The sequence below is a fragment of the Lemur catta genome, chromosome 25, assembly GCF_020740605.2.
Source record: "Lemur catta isolate mLemCat1 chromosome 25, mLemCat1.pri, whole genome shotgun sequence".
Lineage (NCBI taxonomy): Eukaryota > Metazoa > Chordata > Mammalia > Primates > Lemuridae > Lemur > Lemur catta.
The window spans coordinates 5,469,957-5,490,401 of record NC_059152.1 but is presented as its reverse complement, the minus strand read 5'-3'; the positions used below and the strand labels follow the sequence as shown (position 1 = coordinate 5,490,401).

Genomic DNA, 20,445 nt, shown 5'->3' with positions numbered 1-20,445 from the left:
GGAAGTCTGTGAAGCATCTCTTACAAGGTTTTTTAAAGTCAATGGGGACATTTTCAACGTGCCTTGCTTCTACCATTTTGAGGTACCCAAAGCATGATGTTTACAGAGCATTAATATAATCTCAGAATGTTCCACTTCCTTTCCAAAGGTTTTATAAGCTGTGATTCAATTATTTGATACACTGGTGGCCAGTGACAATGCAGTGGAGGCCAATAGTATTGATATTTGACAGTGTGTATCGCTGCTTTGATTTGGGGGTGATAGAAGTGACGTGTCTGGGGAAGAGAGCAGGCTGTCTAAAAACTGTTGATGCTCATATGCAAGTTTTCAACTGGGTAGGCCCATCGGAAGGTCATACTGGACTCCACAGGAAGCAGAAGTGTTCTCAGAGTGAATCGCTATTTAAAATCAACACTTGACAATAAAGAAGGCACTAGGGGTTAGTGTTAGCAGCACAGAAATCCAAAATATAGTCTCAAATTGTGTTTGTTTTCCTTTTTTGCCTCTTGGGAAATAATTCCTGGAATGTTTATGGGAAAATAAATGGAGGCTAGTAGTCGTCCCTCCCACCCATAATTTCTAGCATGGATAGCCATCAAATTAGAGTGTTTTTATTTTTTGTTCTTTTCCTCCTAAAAAATAATTCCTGGGATATTTTGGGCTGGGAGGAATGCAAGTTGGTAGTCTGTTTAGCGCAGACACAAAGTCTAAAAGAGAAGAAGGCCACCTTTAGAGAGGTCCATAAAATGTCCAAATGAAAGAGAAAGCTCTGCAGAATGAAATGTTCTCTTAGGAGATGGACTCGTTTATGACACTCTGCACAGGGGTCATTTTCCTGGCTGCCACAGAAGGACAGTGTTGCCTCATGGGGTCAACACTGCTGCCCAGGCTGCCCTGACGAGGTGACTTGCTGTGTCCAGCACAGCTCTGCTGCTGCTGGTGCTTGGCAGAAAAGCCTGGGACCCAGCTCCTGGTGCTACCTTTTTGATGGGGCTCAGAGGGAAGTGGCAACGATGGCCACTCCATAAAGGATGACATTGTCTTTACCTGCCATGTGCAAAAGACAGTGACAGTGAAGGGACTGTATGACACCAAGCCTACGCTTGTCCCATGGCTGTGGACAAATACTTCTGGAGACAACTTGAGAACTAACAAGGATGCAAACATTTTTTCTCCCTTTAGATGTTCTTTGCAAATTCAACCCATGTTGCTTTTACTTGTCCAAGGGTGACCTTAGCAGGTTTGTTGGTCTCCATCCCTATTCTTTCTTTCTTTCTTTTTTTATTATTTACTGAGATAAGTCCCAACTCAAACAAGGATTGGTTATATGGTAAACATTTAGTCTTACAGGTTGGCCGTTACTGATAAAGAATTTCACTGGGAATCCCCCATCCATCCTAATAGTGTACTACCCTTAAAAACTCAGCTCTCTTCCCGCTCTCTGGACGGAATGGTGAACTATCCAGTGAAGCAATACTTGGAAACAAGAAAGGAAGTTACCTGATCGCTCCCTGATCAACCACAGCCATTCCACATTAAGTAAATCCATTGAATAAGATTCATAAGTCCCTCCATCACTCTTTCTGGCATATTAAAAACCAAGTCTCTAGAAATGAAAAAGAAGAATTGAGATTGTCTTTAAAAACACATGTATATGCATTCTGGTCCTAAAGAACGAGCCCTAGCACAATGTCTAGCTTTGTGTTCATGTTATTTATGCCAAAGCAACCCAACAAAATGCTCGGCTGCCATGCTGATAATCCCGCTCTCCACAAGGCTTTCTGTGCTGGGTTCTTCTCATCCGCGTTTGTGACCAGAAGCTGTGCATTTTGTTTGCTCTTCTGGGTTCTCAGGGGGGACCTGGTGCCAACTCTATCAGGATACCACAAAGATTATTTCAAGAAAAAGATTATACATTATAATGCTTAGCATTTATATAGGTTCTTTTGATTTCAAAACAAGTTATAAATATTTCCTACCGTGACAACATTCTTGCGAGGTAGGTAAGTATTACTGTCTACATTACCAAGAGAAACCCAAGGCCAAAGAGCAAAGAACTTTGTTCTCAGCCACAGAGTCAGGAAGAGCATCGGAACCGGGCATCCTGGCCCCCTGCTCTGGGCTCTGAAGAGCTCATGCCTCTCTCTAGTGTAGCGACAGTCTCCACTAGTATAGGATTATATATCGTATAGATATAAAAACAACACACAATGACATTATAGAACAATAATTCAATATTTCTGTTTCTTAGTAAAATATGTTAAGCACAGTATTTAAATTGCATTTCTCTGAAAAGCATTTGGTATATTAAATAGCAGAAGGTATATTAAACAGCTCTATAAACGTTTGCTGGCCTACTCTTAACAGCACAATTATTCTAAAGAAATTAAAATCCACTGACGCAGAGAGATCTTTATAATACCATAAACTAAACAAAAAATGTGAAAAACTACTTTATTCTCAAAATGCAGACTTCATAGCTTGCTGGATATTAGCAGGTGGCTACATAATTTCTCTGAGTTTGAGACAAAGGATACATATTGCTGACTGTGATTTAAAAATACCAATCCGGCAGGGGAAAAGATGCAGTTGAAAGGTGAAAATTAAAGACCGCTATTTCCATTTTGCATCCATTCTGAGAAATTGATACCTTTTCAAAAGATGTTACCATACTTAGGGCTAATGTAGAGGTGAATATAGGCACGCTATCAAACAGGAACATTTTGTGAGACGAGAAAATGATACTAAATAAAATCTATGGTATTAGAAGAAAATGAACAAGATGACAGAAAAGGCTATTTTTCAAGAGTGTTAAAAGCTGGCATGAGATGTAAGCTGTTCATGCTTTGATGACTGCATAGGGCTTGGAGATAGTTTACAAGGATAAATACTTGGTTTATCAGTCTCTTCTCCAAGGCAAAACCCTCAAAACTTCCTTCTAAATCAGTTCTCAGAATGGCGTTGAAGAGCTCATCTCATGCTAAGCTTCCTAGGAACTGACCGGCTGGGGTCAGCAGAAAAAGTTCTAAAACTAGAAAAGAACAGGAATCGAAGTCTTAAAATTTGTATGCAAACGTAAAAACTAACTTCTCAGCCAGAATGAGATTCTCCGTCAGAAGTTAACAAATACAAAAGTTCTTACTTTTCAGTGTGCAGGACGCTAAGATAGTGTTGGATAGATATTATGTGTCGTTCGGAGAATATTTTTAGAAGTGTGCTTTTTCCCTAAAAAAAAAAAAGACATATTAAATTGGTTTTCTCTCCTCAAGTCCTTTATATATAAATATGAAATACGGAGCTGTCCCCATCAGTTTGTTTGATCACATTATACACTCCAGGGCTCCTTCCCATTCGCGTTGGAGGTGGCAGTTTTGTTGGCGAGGGGTCTGGGTTTGAACAGGCTGGAGCAGTTCGGCTGTTTGGTTGGCTGTAAGGTTTTGGCGTAAGGTGAATACCAGTCCCTTTCAAACACATCTTTCAGTTGCTTAATGATGCTCCTGTTGTTCCTCACATCTGCCTGGTTGATAACGAGGCCAGTGCCCGCGTTGTGGGTAAAATCATTCCCCACCCAATCAAAATTTCCTGTGCACAAACAAAGAAATAAAAAGGTGAGGCGTTAGGGTCCACTGGGAATAGTTCCAATAAAATGAAATACAGAGAAGATTTTATTAAAAAAAAATCATAAGCACCCAGGAATAACAACAGAGAGGCTGAATAGTTTTGACGGCTCCAAAAAAAAAAAAAAAAAAAAAATGGAAAAAGAAAAAAAAAATCCTTCCAAGAAACCTTGCATATGGCACATTAATATTTGCATATTATTTTGGCATTTTCTTCAGCTTTGCTCAAGTTGAAACTCAAAACAAGGAATCTGCTGTTCTTTTTTGTAAATGTTATTTCTTATTGACATTCACAAGGCACACTAAATACAGCAACATTTAAAACATATACGAAGATACTTAAAAGTCCTGTGAACAATTACTACCTTCTCTAAGAGACAACGTCTAATCCATATGTACAAATGAAGGATTCTAATTTTAATGATGTGAAGCTTTCATATCAAAGAAAAAGCGGAAGCCAGAGGAGAACCAGTTCCTGAATGAGTACCTAAACTGTCCTTGATTGGACTGTAATCATTTCCCAGTCCCAGGGCCAGGCTCCTTGGCCCGGGAATCAGGGCGGTTGCTGTGAGGACAGGCTCTCAAAGATGGCTGCCTGGTGGTAGGTGGTATATTTGTTTTCTAGAGCTGTTGTAACGAAGTGCCACAGACTCGGTGGCTGAAATGACAGAATTTTATTGTCTCACAGTTCTGGAGACAAAATCAATATGTCAGGAGGATTTGTTCCTTCTGAGGACTGTGAGGGGAGGCTCTGTTCTGGGCCTCCGTCCTTGGTTTGTAGGCCGCCATTTTCTCCCAGTGTCTCTTCACGTTGTCTTCCTTCGATGCATGTCTGTGTCCAAATTTCCCCTTTTTATAAGGACATCAGTCATACTTGGTTAGGGCCCACCCTAATCACCTCTTTTTAACTTGATTATCTCTGTAAAGACACTAATCTCCAAAGAAGGTCACCTTCTGAGGTACTGGGGTTAGGACTTCAACGTAGGAATTTTAGAGGGACAGTGCAGCCATGTCAAGTAGTAAGGCTGGGAATGGCCCTAGAAGAGGCTAATAATGTCTGCACCACTCTGTTGTAGTCCTTCATCAAGGTGAGAGTAGTTAAAGGGGCTGGACTACCCCAATCTCCCACATGAACCTCTTACCTTTGGCATCCAACAGGGACAAGGTTCCAGCAGGAGAACAAAGGTTTCTCCTCAGAAGGATACAGTAGTACCATTTGTGTGTTTGTTCTTCTTTGCTCTTCATTTGATGCATATCTATTGAGTGCCTGATGTTTACCAGGTGTTACATTAGGGGTTGTGAATATAACCCTGAAAATGGAAGTCCCTGCCTTCAAGGGGTCCAGGAGGGAATATTTACAATATTACAATACAAAGTGTATGAGATTCTACAAGAGATGTAGGTATACAACGCCACGAGGGCCGGGGAGAAGGAATTTCTAATTCTGGCTAGATGCATCAGAAAAGGAGCATTTCGTTGAGTAATGAGAGACGTATAGAAGCTTAGTTAAGAAAAGGGAGAGCCACATCCCAAACGGAGGCTGGCATCTTAGGGACAAAAGATATAGTTAGGATATTGAAACATGAAGGGGAGGAGCTGGGGGTGAGGTCTAAATATAAGGGCCTTTGCGGATAGAGAAATTATCATTTATTAAGTGCCCACTATTAACAAAGCATGATACTTGGTATTTACATACATTATTTCATATGGTTAAGATTTACCTCCATTTTACAGATGAGGAGTGGGAAGCTTAAAGAGGAGTAAATTTGCCCAGTGTCACATGGCTAATCAATGGTGCAGCCAGTTCCACCAGACTATCACAAATCAAGAATTATTCTCACCAAAAAATAATTAGCCACATCAAGACTTACAATATTATTTTGCAGATTGCTACCAGCTCAGGTATGATCTAGGCACTCAGTTCTGTTCTCCTCTTAGGTTAAGAGCTGGTTTCAGCCCTGGAACTGAGGGCTTTTTAAGTGTAGAGCTCAACTTTCTATTCCCTCATCAGTAAGACAGGTATCGCTGCAGAAATATTTGCTGAATGAGACGCTGAGACCATCTGTCCTTGGGCATCCTTGACCCAAAGCCCTGTAGCCATCTATGGGAGAAGTTGCTGGAAGAAGGCACATCCACAGAGAGAGCCTATATCCGTTCCTTTACAGCTTTCATCCCTTGGTCCCTGTTCTGCTCTCTGGAGCCCCCAAACTTATCCACTCCCTTTCCCTCATTGCACCCTCTGGAATATTGGAAGGCAGTTCCTTTGTCTCTTGTTTTACTCCTTAAGTTTACTCCTCACAGTGTAAGAATACCAAGTCCCTAAATCAAATATTATAGGCACAGAGAGGGATCTTCTCTCTTTCTCTCTCTCTCTCCTCTAAGACTTTTATATGTCTTAATCTCTGCGTGAGAAATCTTTCTCCACCGGCGCCCTGAGCACCTACCAGGCTTTCCACCCTAACACACACTGGGAAGGGGGATGACCCACCAGAGCCTTTCAGTGACTTTGGCAAACTCAGTGCCCCTTGTCAGCCCTCCACTGATTCAAACCATCTTCCAGACAAGTTCGTGGAGCTCAGGAGATTTTAAAATTACAGAGATGACATGGTTTGGGGATTCCTCTGTAGGTCTTGTGAAAATGTAATGGAGCTATATTTCCATGCAAGGTCTAGTGTGGATTTTTCTTAATTCTGCATTCTCAGTGAGTGTCTGAGAGATGACTTAGGAGATTCCAGAACATGCTGTTAATTATTTAAATTATCAATGAATTTTCTCTCGGTTTTTTTTTTTTTTTTTTTTTTTTAGACAGCCACAGAAGCTGCGATCCCTTGACGTTCTTTGAATATCTTTACACCAGAACTATGTTTCAGTTTAGGGAGTTAATGTTTTGCTAAAATGTTATGTTTAAAATGAACTCATTTAAAATGTACCACATAGGGAAGAGGAAGGGAGAGGGCAAGGAATCAATACTTTTTAAGGATAAAGATAGATCAGAGACAGCGTTCGGAGCTTTTCCTATGTTATCTTGTTTAATCCTCATAGCACCATTACAGGGCTGGTGCTACTATCCTCATTTCACAGATAAAAACCAGAGGGTTACAGATTATATGATGTTCTACCACTTCCCAGGCTGTACGTGCCAGAATAGGTTTGTCTGACTCCAAAACAACTTACTCAATTCATGGAAAGAACATCTGGATAGATGTACAAGTCACTGCCGGGTGTGCACACAACACCTTACTTTAAGTAAACCCTCCATGTAAAATATCCAGATTTGAGTCCCCAAATCCTGCTGCACCTGAAACCTGATCCATCCCTGGGTTTCCCAATAATTAAGCCAATATTTCCCATTTTTTTATTAAATGATTTTACGGCATTTCTTTTTTTTTCTTTGTCACTTTAGAAAAAAGCTGATTTCATTCCACTCTCTGTAAGTCGATGAACATGAGAAGATCCAAATAATCTTATCCTGGGTCACAGAGAGGGATGACAGGAATAAAATAATATGCTCGTATTCCAGAACAGCCAGAATTAAATATATTTTAAAATACCCCAATATTTTCTCCTAATCATGTGACAGTATAAACTATTAAAAGTGGAAAAAGGCACAATGCCTTCACACTGAGCCAGGAGTTAGTGACTGTCCACGTGGCCAATGGCAGCGTCTGCGGCTGAGGGTCGCGGGGGATGGGATGACCGGGTCGGTGCCCTGGATTCTAGATCTAGCTCCTTCCTCTTACATCTGCACGTCTCAGTCACAGGGCCCAAGATTCCTTATTTCTAAACTGCAGATGATTAAAGATGCCCTCCCCACGGGTGATGTTGCTAAGAGAACCATGCAAGATAAAGCAAATGCTTTCCAAAGCTAAAAGGGTATGCTTTTTGCTCACTCACTGAATTTGGAAAGAAGAAATTGATACACATTCCACATTCCTGCATTCCACAAACATGTGAAGGAGCTTAGGAAATTTCCCCCCAAAATATGACTCCTTGGTGTGAAGAGTATTTTGAATTCAAGGCTCTCAGAGATCAGCAGGCCTTGGAAGGGGCTTCCCCTCTATCTGCATAAACCAGACAGACCCATCAAAAGAACAACTGACTTCCCTTCCCCTCCCTGTTATCTCAATATATTGCAGGAAAGAAGATCAAGAATGCAACCAGACTTGGCCCAAATCATTTTAACCGTAATACCTGTCTCTCGGGTTACTTTACAAGTCAATCTGTTTTCCCCCATCCATTCATTCTGCCAAATATCTACTCATCCTCCCTAGCGACCATTTATTGCCCCAAACAGAATTACCCGTATTCCTCATCTCCCCATCCCCTCTAGAAGGAGGGTTTAAAAATATCTGGATCCCACTAGGATACTGGCTAATCACTTTGTGATTCTCCCAGTGAGAGCAGAGTAAATAAAACTCTTCCTCTTATTAATCTGTCTTAATTGTGAGTTGATCTTTCAGTTAACTTTGGGGGGAAAGGGAAGCTTTCCTTCACCCCCCCACTTCATCTGCACAATGTAACAACCACACTACTGCTTTCAGATTTGTCTTCTTTTTATAGGTAATTTCAACTCTGTCCGTGACGGTACCATTTAAAAGGTTACCCTGGACTCACAGACATCATGAAAAATTAGAATAGATTTGATACACTAGTGAATAATTCCACCAGTATATAGTGATATCGGCATCTGGAGTTCTATTGCCCTCATAAAGCAGCTCATATTAATTGGGTATTATCTATGTGCCGGGTGCTTTGCATATACTATTCCATTTAAACTTCGTCCAATAAAGTAGAAACTGTTATTAGCCCTATTTTACAGATGAGAAAACTGAGGTTTAGAGAGCTCAAAGGAATTGTCCAAAGTTGGACATTTGGGAAATGGCAGGGAAGGGACAATTGACCGGGCAGTGTGAGTTTTGGCACTGCACAACTCCAATGTCCGCCTCGCCGTCACCAACGTCCGGTTGGCTTGAGTTGCTGTGGGCAGGGGAACGAGTGCTGTGTTCGTTCCAGCGCCAGGACGCACCTTCGATGAGCCATTTACCTCCTTCCCTAGACAGTGAGGCAAACGGACCAGAGAATTTCCGCAAAACATTTATGAAAAGACATCTTATGTGGTCTCCTAGTATATGAAGCAGGTCATAGAGGAGATGTTTGGTTGAAAAGCTCTCTGCCCTCACTGTCCTGTTTCCTGACCTCCAAGTCCCCCCAATATCCAGCAGTGGCTCCTGAGACCCATGGTGCTCCGGGGGGTACCGTGGAGCACAGCTGAGCCACCTGCGTGACTCCCTAAGGAGACTTACAGCCCTGACACCTACCGATATAAGCTGCTCCATCTGTCACCATGTACTTGTTGCGATTTAATTTAGGAAAGGTATGATTCTTTTGTTCTTTTGTGGCACAAGCATTCTCTCTTTCCAGATCAAAAAATTTCTGTAAGACAAAAAAAAAAGGAAACAAAAAAAAAAAAAAGCAGGTGAATAGAGAACATTTTGGGTCTTGTTCGAGAGCACAAAAGAGTGTATTATCCAAATATCCACAATAGACCTCATATTGAGTTATTAAAACCACAATCTTGTTGCTTCGTATAGATGAAGCTATTTTTGCTCTCAAATCTATATAGGCAACAAGAGAGAAAATCAGCGTGCTCAACTGGGTCTATAATTAACACTTTTAAGCTTCAAAATGAACACAGAATTCATTCGTGCAACAGGGTGAGGGCCAGAAGGTTGTTTAATTTCATTGTCTTATTCACCAGGGTGCACTGGCATTTGAAGCATGCCTCAGGGTGCTTTCTGTCAAGCATGCCAATGAACTAAATGAATATTCTTAAATGTTGCATACATTATGTCAATGACTAGCTGATTAAACTGGGGATTTGCAAAGGTCAAAACAGATTTTGCCACAGGAACAAATACTTTCCATCTAAACACCTAAGTCTACAAGCACTTTTAAAAGGCAACTAAAAAAAAAAAAAAATCACAACGTTGAACCACGAATCCCGAATTTCAACCTTCATGTGACACAAAGAGCAGCATTCCAGTTCACCCAAGGGCAGGGATGGGGGGCTGGCCACAGGGGTGGCAGGCCTGTGTCCCAGGGGTCTGGGGAATCTGCTAAGTTCTTAAGTGAAGTTTAAGCTGTGGCTGAGCTCATAGGATTCCGTGACCGAGTTCTCAGGAAAACGTCAGTCAAAGGTGAAGCTGAAGGTCTCCTCCGCATTAGAAAATGCCAAACATTTTCACAACTGCGTGGACTCTTTCCAGAATGTCTTACAGCTGTGAAATCATGTGTGTTTAAAGGAAAGAAGAGGCAGAGAGGAAAATGGGATGATACCTAGAAAAGGAAGCATCGTTTATAGTTCCAAAACTGTAAGTGTTCACATTTGGTTTGGGGAAATAATGAGAGTTGGTCTTCCCCTCGCCCCCAGGGTGGGTGGGGGGAATGAACAAGGTGATCACTACACTGTACGCCCTCCCAGCCCCAAGAATTCTATTCTGATTTTTTTTTTTTTTTTTTGTAAAATTCTTGAGATCCATGGTACAGAGACCAAAATCTACTACCCAAGAACTACCTATTCCACAATACAAAGGAACATTCTCCCAGGTCCATGTCACCAAAATTATAGGCAAGGCTACCTGGTTGACATTTCCTTACTTCCTGTCTTCTGCAAAATCTGCATCAGTTGGCGGACTCTTCAAACTGACTTAATCCCCTGTGAATGCTCTTAAGTCATAGTTACACATTCATGAGGTCGTGTGAGTGCTGAGGGTGTCATCACTCGGTTATAGCCAGCAGTCAGCTCTCACAGACATTCTATCACAGCACACGTCCCCCATTTGACTGTTTCCTTTCCAGAAAGATACTCTTGTAGAATCAAGATGGATTTAAAAACAGATAAAATATACATCCTTAGTTAACTCAAAGATGGAGTCACAGCTTGAGGCTTTAGTAAGAACCCATTTGCTCTAGAAAAATCAAAGATGTCCCTAAGGAAGAGGGGAACAGCTTTCTCTGGGAGGCTAAAATGACAGCAGAAATCAGATTTTATTCAGTGGCATCACTAGACACCTGATATGCTATAGGTGACAGCAAAGACATTTTAAAAGTGATCCATTCATTTATGAAAAATAATAAAAACTCAGCCAACTGGGACAATCTCGTGAGTTGCAGGCTCTTCCCATGAGCCCTTCATGGCCATAACCCCCATCAGGGCTGGAGGTGAGAGTGCCCACGCCTCTAAGGGCAGAGTTTCCCCGTCTTGTTCCCAGGCCATCTGCTTTATCAGTGCTCTGAGGCCTCTGAACACATGCTGTGTGCAAGTTTCAAACGCCCACTTTCCTTGGAAGAGCTCGTGCACGGCCGCTATTTTACAAAATGGCCAGCAGTAAGCTATTCGTGTTTGGTGTATTTAAGAAAGGTGACCATCTGTGTTCAAAAAGAGGAAGCTGATTAAGTACCGTAAAGGTTAAAATGATGGATTCTACTTTCCTTGGAATTTTTTTGCAAGTCTCAAATGAGCATTTAACATTTCACACCCTGGAGATTTCAACCGTGGGTGCCTTAGTCGGAGGTGGGCTGTCAGGTTAGGAAGCCGTGGGTGGGCAGGGACTCCTGATTGGGCTGAGGGGCAGTTGAGAGAGGAGATAGGAACAAACCCACCACACCATGTGTCAAAGGCTCCAGACTCTCCTCTCTGCTCCTGCTAGACACTGCAGACCCTCAGGGTCCTACTCTCCCTTTCTGTGTGTGATTGTTCGGAAAAATGACTTACCCTACCTTTGGAAGTATTTTTCACTATCACAGATTGTTATTCTGGCTCTCGTCGCAAGTTTACGCGCATGTGTATGCTTACAGCTTTCACGGACACGCAGAGGGAATACATTTTTTATTTAATAACAGCGTAAATACAATACTTACAACTTTCAAACTGCAGTTGGCTATTTCAGTGCAAATAGCTTTAAGAGATGAAATAAAGTTAAATGTGAGGGGATCCGTTTCCTTCCAGAAGCTTATAAGGAGTCGGACTTTAACGCTTCGTAAAACTAAGGCTTCTCTTATTTTCCCGTCCAAGTCTGGCCAGTAAGTCCTGCAGAAATTACATCCATATAGATCGAAATAAAGAAACTGAGTTAGTTATGGAAAAGAAATTTAGATGACAGAGAACATTTGTATTACTCTGATCATTATTCTGTAATATATAAATAACCCTGCAGGACAAGCTGAAAAAAATGGAAACTTTTTGGGTTAGGGACCAAGAGATGATGCTTTACTGGGACGTGTCCCTGCCTAGAAGGAGGTTTCCTGCCATGAGGGCCTCCAGCTGCGTGGCTTAGGGAGTGGACAGACTGACCGCCGCCATGGGACACCCTCACTATACCTCTGTTCTCCCTGGGCCTTCGTCCATTCATGCACCAAGAATCAACTTTCCAATAGAACTTCAGTAGGAGCCCTGAGCACCTGCTCTGAACCCAAATGCCACTCAAACATCTCTTCTTTGGTAACTTCTGCTCTGGTCCTCTGAGCTTCCCCGCACTCTCATTCCCAGACTGTCCTTAGCGTCCTCTCTCCTAACCAAGCTTCCCAAGACTCCCCTGCCTCCCACCTTTTCTGCCGGGCAGTTGGAATCTCCCATACTTTTTTTTTTTTTGGGACAGGGTCTTGCTCTGTCACCCAGGCTGGAGTGCTTCCCAAGTAGCTAGGACTACAGGCACATGCCATCATGCCTGGCTAATTTTAAAAAATTTTTTGTAGTGACAAAGTCTCACTATGTTGTCCAGGCTGGTCTCAAACTCCTGGCCTCAACTGGCCCTCCTGCCTCCACCTGCCAAAGTGGAGGAGGGATCACAGGCATGAGCCACCACGCCTGGCTGCTTGGCGAGATCTAAACCATGGATCAGTGCTGTAATTCTCTTCGTCTACTTCTATACACACAAAGCTGAGGACTGTGGGGAAAAATCATCTCAGCCTTGTGCTCCACGTTGGTTTCTCTGTCCCCAGCCAAGTACATCCTCCATGACTCCCCAAAGCCACATGGCTCCTCAGTGGTCAGACCTTCCAGTTCCTGGTCCCTACCCATCTCCAGCTGGGTCTCTCACCACCTTCCCTTGGGCTCTATGGTTCAGCACTGAACCTGCTAGGCTATCTTTTTCTCCATCTGAAATTTTGCTCATGCTGTCTCTTCTACCTGGAAAATTCCCTTTCTCATTCTTTTCTCATTCCTGAATATTTGGAAATGTAATTCAGGTAACTTCTTCCCCATAAGTTTCCTCTAGCCCTGAAACGGTGCCATTGGTATTCCCTTACCAAGTGTCAATAATATTCTGTACATATATCTATTGTTCCATTGACATCACTGTGTCCTAATAATCCCCTCTGTGCCCATTTGCCGTTGCTGGATGGAGTTCCTGGGACTGTACACTGTTTATACTTTAATGACTGGCACACAGTGCTCAATAAATATTTGTTGAATGACTACATGAACGAAAAATACTAACACCTCGAAGACTAATCAGGCTACATTTTTATTAGTTCTCCATACATCTACTGACTTCCTTCTGAAATATATATTTGTGTGAATGAAGAAATAAATAATGAACAACTCAAAACTGAAACCTAAATAATTTAGTAACTTGATTAAAGAAAGAGAGCTTGATTGCAAAATCAGGAAGAAGTGAAATAGGGCTTGTGACTTTTTATTGCAGGATTTATTAAGTCACACATCCATTGTTTCATTCCCTTCCTACTACCTTGAAAGTAGAAGTTACTTCCAACACTATTACTAAATGGTAGAGTAGTATATATTTTTTACATGCTGTCAACTATTTCTATAATTTTTCTCTTTCATTTGGATGTTTGGCAATGTGTAGACTAAAAAGTTAAGTCTGTCAGATATTAATTAGTGCCATTAACACATTGAAATTTGATAGTACTTACTTGCTTGTTAAAGCTGAATTCATTCCTGAAAATCTTTTCCAAGACGTGATAAAGACGAGTAACCAGTCTGACTGTTTAAAAATAATTCATTCATGTGATTGAGAAGAACTTAATTATAACTGGTATGTTTGGACTACTTCTTGGGTCTCTTTGATGACTTTTCATTTAGAAAGCTAAGAGCATTTATAGGTTTGAAATTTTTAAAATACCATAAAAGAAATACTTTTTAAATTATAGCTGAAATGATAGATTAACAAACCAAAATGCAAAATTTCAGGTGAGGCTAAAGTTCTTTAACATTCTTTAAGTCTTCTCTAATTTAGATTTCTGATATATTTGAGATTCCCCCAAGCTAATTATTTTGCCCTTGACCATGACGGATCTCAATATTGTTCATGGGAATTCATGGAACAAAGGTTTTGTCAATCCTGAGAAATCATCACCCCATCCTAACATATAACTCCACAAACTTGACATTATTTTCCTCCTCAATAACAGGAAGACCAGGCAAAACCTATTATGTTTCAAAATCTTTTCAAAGTGAAGCTGAAGTGTAACACTAGATCTAAAACCAAATATATAACAAATGGGAGAAACATAAAAAGGAGAGAGAGAAAAGATGTGAAAGTGTGTGGAAAAATCTATGAATGTTCAAAGGATGCACAATATTTGAAAGTAAACACATTTTAATCATGTTCACCTTGCAGCTAACAATGCTTTTCCACTGCCTGTCATTGGCAGCAATCATTTTCTGGGAGAAAGACTCTTTTGTAATCGTATAGTCATTTGCATAAAGAAGTTGCATATTATGCATACATGGGGTTGGCAACACGAAAAATATTCAAGCAATATAGGACACACTTAATCATTTAATGTCAGTAGATGCTTATTCTGAAATTGTAATTTTCCAAATTAAAAAGGTCTTGGGTTGCATTCCCAGAAATATGCACTTTGAAAATATTTCCTGGGTTAAAATAATTATTCAACCACCTAAATCTCTGAATTCCCAGGAAGAAAACAAAAGTGGAACTACCTGAGCATGGCCATGCATTTATGCAGGCAATGATTTTCCAAAGAGTTTGTCATAAATTCCACCCCTAAATTTATTCCAAGGATTTGCATGCTTAAATAATGATGAATTATTGAAAAGGCATTCCATTTTTAAGATGTTCTCTTTGTCGCACAGAGGGATGGATCAACTGAAAATGTATATATTTTCAGTTTCTTTCTCCTTTACGTCGGGAAGATATTATGAGAATTTAGCATTTAGTGAAGATTGTTGGGCCGGGCACGGTGGCTCACGCCTGTAATCCTAGCACTCTGGGAGGCCGAGGCGGGTGGATCGCTCGAGGTCAGGAGTTCGAGACCAGCCTGAGCAAGAGCAAGATCCCGTGTCTACTAAAAATAGAAAGAAATTAGCTGGACAACTAAAAATATATACAGAAAAAATTAGCCGGGCATGGTGGCGCATGCCTGTAGTCCCAGCTACTTGGGAGGCTGAGGCAGGAGGATTGCTTGAGCCCAGGAGTTTGAGGTTGCTGTGAGCTAGGCTGACGCCATGGCACTCTAGCCCGGGCAACAGAGCTAGACTCTGTCTCAAAAAAAAAAAAAAAAAAAAAAGAAAGAAATAAAATAAAGAGTTTCTTTCCTCATGGGCTAGTGCCATGGTAGTGGCTTCTATGCGCATGGGGCAGCAAGCCCATTGATTGCTTGGTAACATGCATAATGGGTACATTGCAAATGCACACCAGGCAGAATTGAGAGTTGTGTTCTTCCCAATGTAACCTGATAGCATCTCGGTGTCTAAGCTGGCTTTTCCTGTGGTCCCCAGCTTAGTGCCTGGCCCCGGAGCCTGGGTTCTATCTAGAGGTTGGGCATTCACTCACCTTTTGGTGCTTGTGCTGGAGATGGGCAGGTAGTCCATGACGGCGATGTACACATACTGCTTGGCGTCATCGATCACACTGTAGATGGCGTCTATGTCAAAGCTTCTGTTTTTAGGGCAAAAGAGTTTGGGAGAATTCTGTGAAGATACAAAAGCCAAACTTTTAGAGTATTAATTTTTTGGCATCTGGGGATTTCTTTGTTTTCTTTATTTGTTTTCATGGGTCTAGGCTTGTAACTATACTTTTGCAAACCTACTTTCTGGTTCTTGGTCAAAGTAGACAAGGATATTTTCAGTCTTACCATAGCTGAGTAGAGAACAAGGTGTGGTGGGATGGATCTCAAGTCTGTTCCTAGCGTCTGTTTTAGGATAGAATCCTTGCTTTGGGTACTGACACCTCTGCTTTTTGGAGGACACCCAGCTCCAACCTTATGTGATTCTATTATACATCCCTGTCACTCATAGCTGTTAATTTTCTCAGGTATTAACCACATATATATACATGCATAGCAAAGCCATTTACCCCAGAACTCATTTCATTTGAAAGCTGATGTGGCTGTGAAAATGTTCAAGACACAAAATCTAAAAATCTTGGAGTTTTTTTTTCCCCCAAATCTCTCATTGAATCAGGAAGAGGAGTGTTGATTGTTGAGAAAGGGCCATTAATAATTCTACAGTAAAAACTGGGTGAGTTATTAACATGCCTGAATTCATTAAGGGAGTCAGAGAAGAAGGATGTTCTGAAAGACTTATGCAAAATGAAAAAGGAGGCAAATTCTGCTTGAGGTGGTTTTCATCTTATAAAAAATGATGTTTTTAGATGCAGTTGCCAAAAGGGAAAGAGGTGCTTGGTTTTCTTATTTTTCCACTGGACAGGACTGGAAACAGTGTTTCTCACAGTTCCTGTCTTACTTTGACAAGTGATACACTATGGCAAGTCTAGGAGCACAAATAATGCAAAGCTTGCTTAATACCAAAAGGCTGAATAGACAGTTTCTGGAACTGTCTGGAATGAATGGCAGTGTTGGGTGGTCAGAGTCCCTCCGTACCAAGTCCTGTTCTGGAATAACTTAGAGGGTAGTGAAATGAAGCTCTTGGGTTAGATGCCCACCTAGAAAACACAGGAGGTTAAGGAAGGAGCATGCTGAAAGAAACAAACCCTCCAGGTGTCCCTGCCCAGAAAGTCCTCTTGGCAGGGTAAGTTTTTGATCGTTTCTTTTCACTTTGGAATTAGGATGAGCTTCATTGCCTTATCTCCAGGATGTTTGAAAAATAAAGACGTGTCCCTTCCAGGATGAACTGAATCCTGGTCTCTCGGAATCCAGTCCGAACGCATTGGATCCCTCTGGTCCCCTGTCTTTGCCTGACTTATTTCCCGGCTACCATGCTGTCTTTGCCCCCAGACTGAAATAATCACTGGTCTCCGGCTGTTCCCTCATTTTGTCTGTCTCTGGGCATTTGCTTATGATGCTGGCCCCTGCGGCTGATACGTTCCCTTCCTTTTGCCTATCAATGTCCTATTCGTTCTGTCCTCTCAATTCCGGCTCAAACATTATCTCCTCCATGAAACTTTAGAAATATCTCCAACCAGAGGTCTCATCCCTGAATTCCCATACTATTTATTTCTTTTTCTTTTTTTCTTAACAAGTTTTAAGTGTACAGTTCAATGGCATTAAATACATTCCTATAGTCTTACAACCATCACCACCATCCGCCTCCAGGACTTGTTTATTTATTTTTAGCATTTCCAAATTTATTCTAATTACTTGCACAGGCCTCATCTCCTCAGTTAGACTGTTATGAGCTTGACTACAGGGGTCGTATTCTATTCATTTTCCGATACCATTAAAAAATTAAATATTCAAATTATTTAGTTATCTCAGTCTGTTGAGTCTGCTCTAAACATGCTTTGGGTTAATGCAGAGAAGATGAGGATCTTAGCTCTGGATGGTCTCTAGGGAGCCCAACTCTGAAACGTGTCCAATCGCTCACCTTTCGGTTTCACTTAGGAATTTCCTGAATCTCACTGCATGTTCCCAAACTGGATTTTGTTTTGGGGGAGGTACAAATTTCAGCAAAGAGTTGTTGGTGGCCTCTTTACATTTGCTACTGTCCTACCTGTTTGGACACCATGCCAGTAATCTATAGAAAAGAGCTGGGGTTTTAGTGACACAGGTCAGATTCCAGCTCTTGGAACCTGAGACGTCTAGGCATGCCCCTTACACTTTTGGAACCTCTGTTTCCTAATGGGGTTGATAACAATAACACACTTTTCACATTGGTTTGCTTTGGGGCTCAAATAAGAGAATGGCTTGTTCCCTGGCTGGATTCTGTGCCCTTCTTCTGTGCTTGCTTTCATTTAATCAGCAAATATTCCTAAGTGCCTGCCATGTCCAAGGCTCTGGTCTAGGCACTTGGCACACATAAGTGATCAAGACAAGATCTCTGCTTTGTGGAGCTTCATTCTAGCACATGTTATGTGGCATCACATTCATTTGTCTACGGTGTTTATCCACTTGATTGTGAGTTGCCTGGTGGTATATCTCTTGCATCTTATGCCAAAAACACATTATATGCTTAATAAATATTTGTGGAATGAATGTGAAAGTATGTCATAAATTCATAAGTGCTGGAGATTTCTTTGACCTTCGACCTCCACTTCTAGTTGGAGTTGCTTCAATCTAGGCATAGCCAAACATGTGTGAACAGATCTTTATTGGCACTTCCCTGCCTTGTTGTTTCCTATGTTCCCATTGCCTGCCCCAGTGCCTTGACCATGGCAACGAGCGCTCTGTGTTTACCAAGGAAATGAATGATTATCTGTAATAGTCCCCTTCTACCTGGGGACTTGCTGATACTTCACTATGTGTTTCAGAGTCCTCTACCTTTAAAAAACAGTGCCTAGACATACTAATGGCTTAAAAATGTTAGCTCAAAGTATAAATGAATGAATAATAACACAAAAGAATAATCTGGCAGAGGAAGTTAACTAGTTCCAACTATTTAATTAGAGAGGAAGCTGGTAAGTTTCCCTCTTAGCACTCCTGAATTAATTTTCTGAGCCTTGCACTGTGTACTTCTTCATTCCACAGTAAAGTAGGAGAGGGAAAATGTAGATCCTTTTCTATATTCCAACTCTGTGATAATCTTTTACCAGTCAAGAGCTCTTGAGGCACCTGGCTTCTAGGTTAATCTAGGTTTGTCTCTTAGATCCATAAGTACCTTATATATGCGTATAATTTGCTTTGCATACTCATTATATAGTTGCCTTGTAAAGACCTTAGCAGGTTTCTCATTCATTTCATAAGTTTCCTGGTTTTTAAAAAGTCTAAGTCCATATCCAATTTTTAGAATATACATGTTAAAATGCAATTAGATATGAAAAGACAACCCATGGAATGGGAGAAAGAAAATATTTGCAAATCATATATTTACACTGGGTGCTGTGGGCGTGCCTATAGTCCTAGATACTCAGGAGGCTGTAGCTAGAAGATCACCAGAGCCCAGGAGTTCAAGTTCAGCCTGGGCAATATAGCAAGACCCCATCTCTAAACAAAACAAAACAAAAAACCAAAACAAAAATGTCACATATATCTGATTAAGGGACTTGCATACAGAATGTATAAAGACCTCCTACAACTCAATTAAAAGAAACCCTAATTTAAAAATAGATAAAAGATTTGATAGATATTTCTCCAAAGAAGATATACAAATGGCCAATAAGTACATTAAAAAGATGCAAATCAAAACAACGATGAGATTCCATTTCACACACACGAGGAGGGCTAAAATAAGACAGAAAATAACAAACGTTGCCAAGGATGTGGAGAAATTGAAACTCATATATTGCTGGTGGGATCATAAAATTGTGTAACCAATTTGGAAAACGGTTCAATAGTTTCACAAAATATTCAACTTAGAGTTGCTACATTACCCAGACATTCCAATCCTAAGTATAAACCCAAAAGAATTTAAAAATAGATATTCAAATAAAAACCTGTACATGAATATTCATAGCAGCACGATTTACAATAGCTCAAAAGCAGAAACACTCAAATGTCCATCGACTGATACATAAGCAAAATGGGGCGTAGCCATACGATGGAATATTATTATATATGGCTATAAAAAGGAATGAAGGAAATAGTGATCCATGATACAAACACGGATGAACCTTGAAAACATTATGGTGGGTGGGAGAAGCCAGTCACAAAAGACTACATATTATATGATTCTATTTATATGAAATATCCAGAAAAAGGCAAATCCATAAAGAAAAAATAGATGAGCGGTTGCCAGGGACTGAAGGAAGGGAAAAATAGACAGTGACTGCTAATGAGTATGGGGTTTTTCTCTGTGTCCCAAAAAATGTTCTAAAATTATATAGTGGAGATGGTTGCAAAACTGTGATTATACTCAGCCGCACTGAAGGGTGAATTTTATGGTATGTAAATTGTATCTCAATAAAGCTGTTAAAAATATAATTAACAATATAGGCTGGATATTCTAATGAGGAACTCAATGTGGTATTTTTCCATAGCAGCACCAAGTTCTGTCCAATGTCTGCCCTCACTCACTAAATATATCAGTAAATATGACTGATGCGTGAATGGACTGAACAATGGACAACAAGAAAGGAAATCTGACACCCAGATCAATAAAAACAGACCTTGAACTAACCAATCTTTATCTTGGAAACCAAATGCACATCTTAAGGGCTCTTAAAAAGAAATCTACAAGACAGAAATTCTGACAACTGTTGTTCCCATCTTCTGATTTCAGTGGGAAGTGTAAGAAAATTAGAATTATTTGACCCTAAGTTACTAGAAATCACATACTTAAAAGTCTAACCAAGTGTCTATTTGTGTTCCAAGAGAAAATTAGAAATAATCTACATTTATATCATAAATTAAAATTCATATTTAACTATGGTAAGTTATTAATTTTCTATAATAAAATCTAATTTGGGGAATGGTTATTCTTTAAATATTCTTTTTGTATGTGCTC

At 40.6% G+C, this 20,445-nt stretch overlaps 1 protein-coding gene across 2 annotated transcripts in view; it reads right to left on the bottom strand.

Annotated features, from left to right (window-relative positions):
* Nucleotides 1–2,440: 2,440 nt before the first annotated feature.
* Nucleotides 2,441–20,445, bottom strand: part of PLD5 (phospholipase D family member 5) — a 193,802-nt gene continuing 175,797 nt past the window's right edge. The window contains exons 7-10 of one of the 2 annotated variants that reach the window (XM_045536959.1): nucleotides 15,440–15,576; nucleotides 11,538–11,706; nucleotides 8,936–9,050; nucleotides 2,441–3,582 (exon numbers count right to left, since the gene is read on the bottom strand). In XM_045536959.1, coding sequence (XP_045392915.1) covers nucleotides 3,326–3,582; nucleotides 8,936–9,050; nucleotides 11,538–11,706; nucleotides 15,440–15,576 — 678 coding nt within the window. In that variant the 3' untranslated portion in view covers nucleotides 2,441–3,325. The remainder of the gene's footprint in view (nucleotides 3,583–8,935; nucleotides 9,051–11,537; nucleotides 11,707–15,439; nucleotides 15,577–20,445) is intronic. The other variant, XM_045536958.1, reaches the window with a different exon arrangement.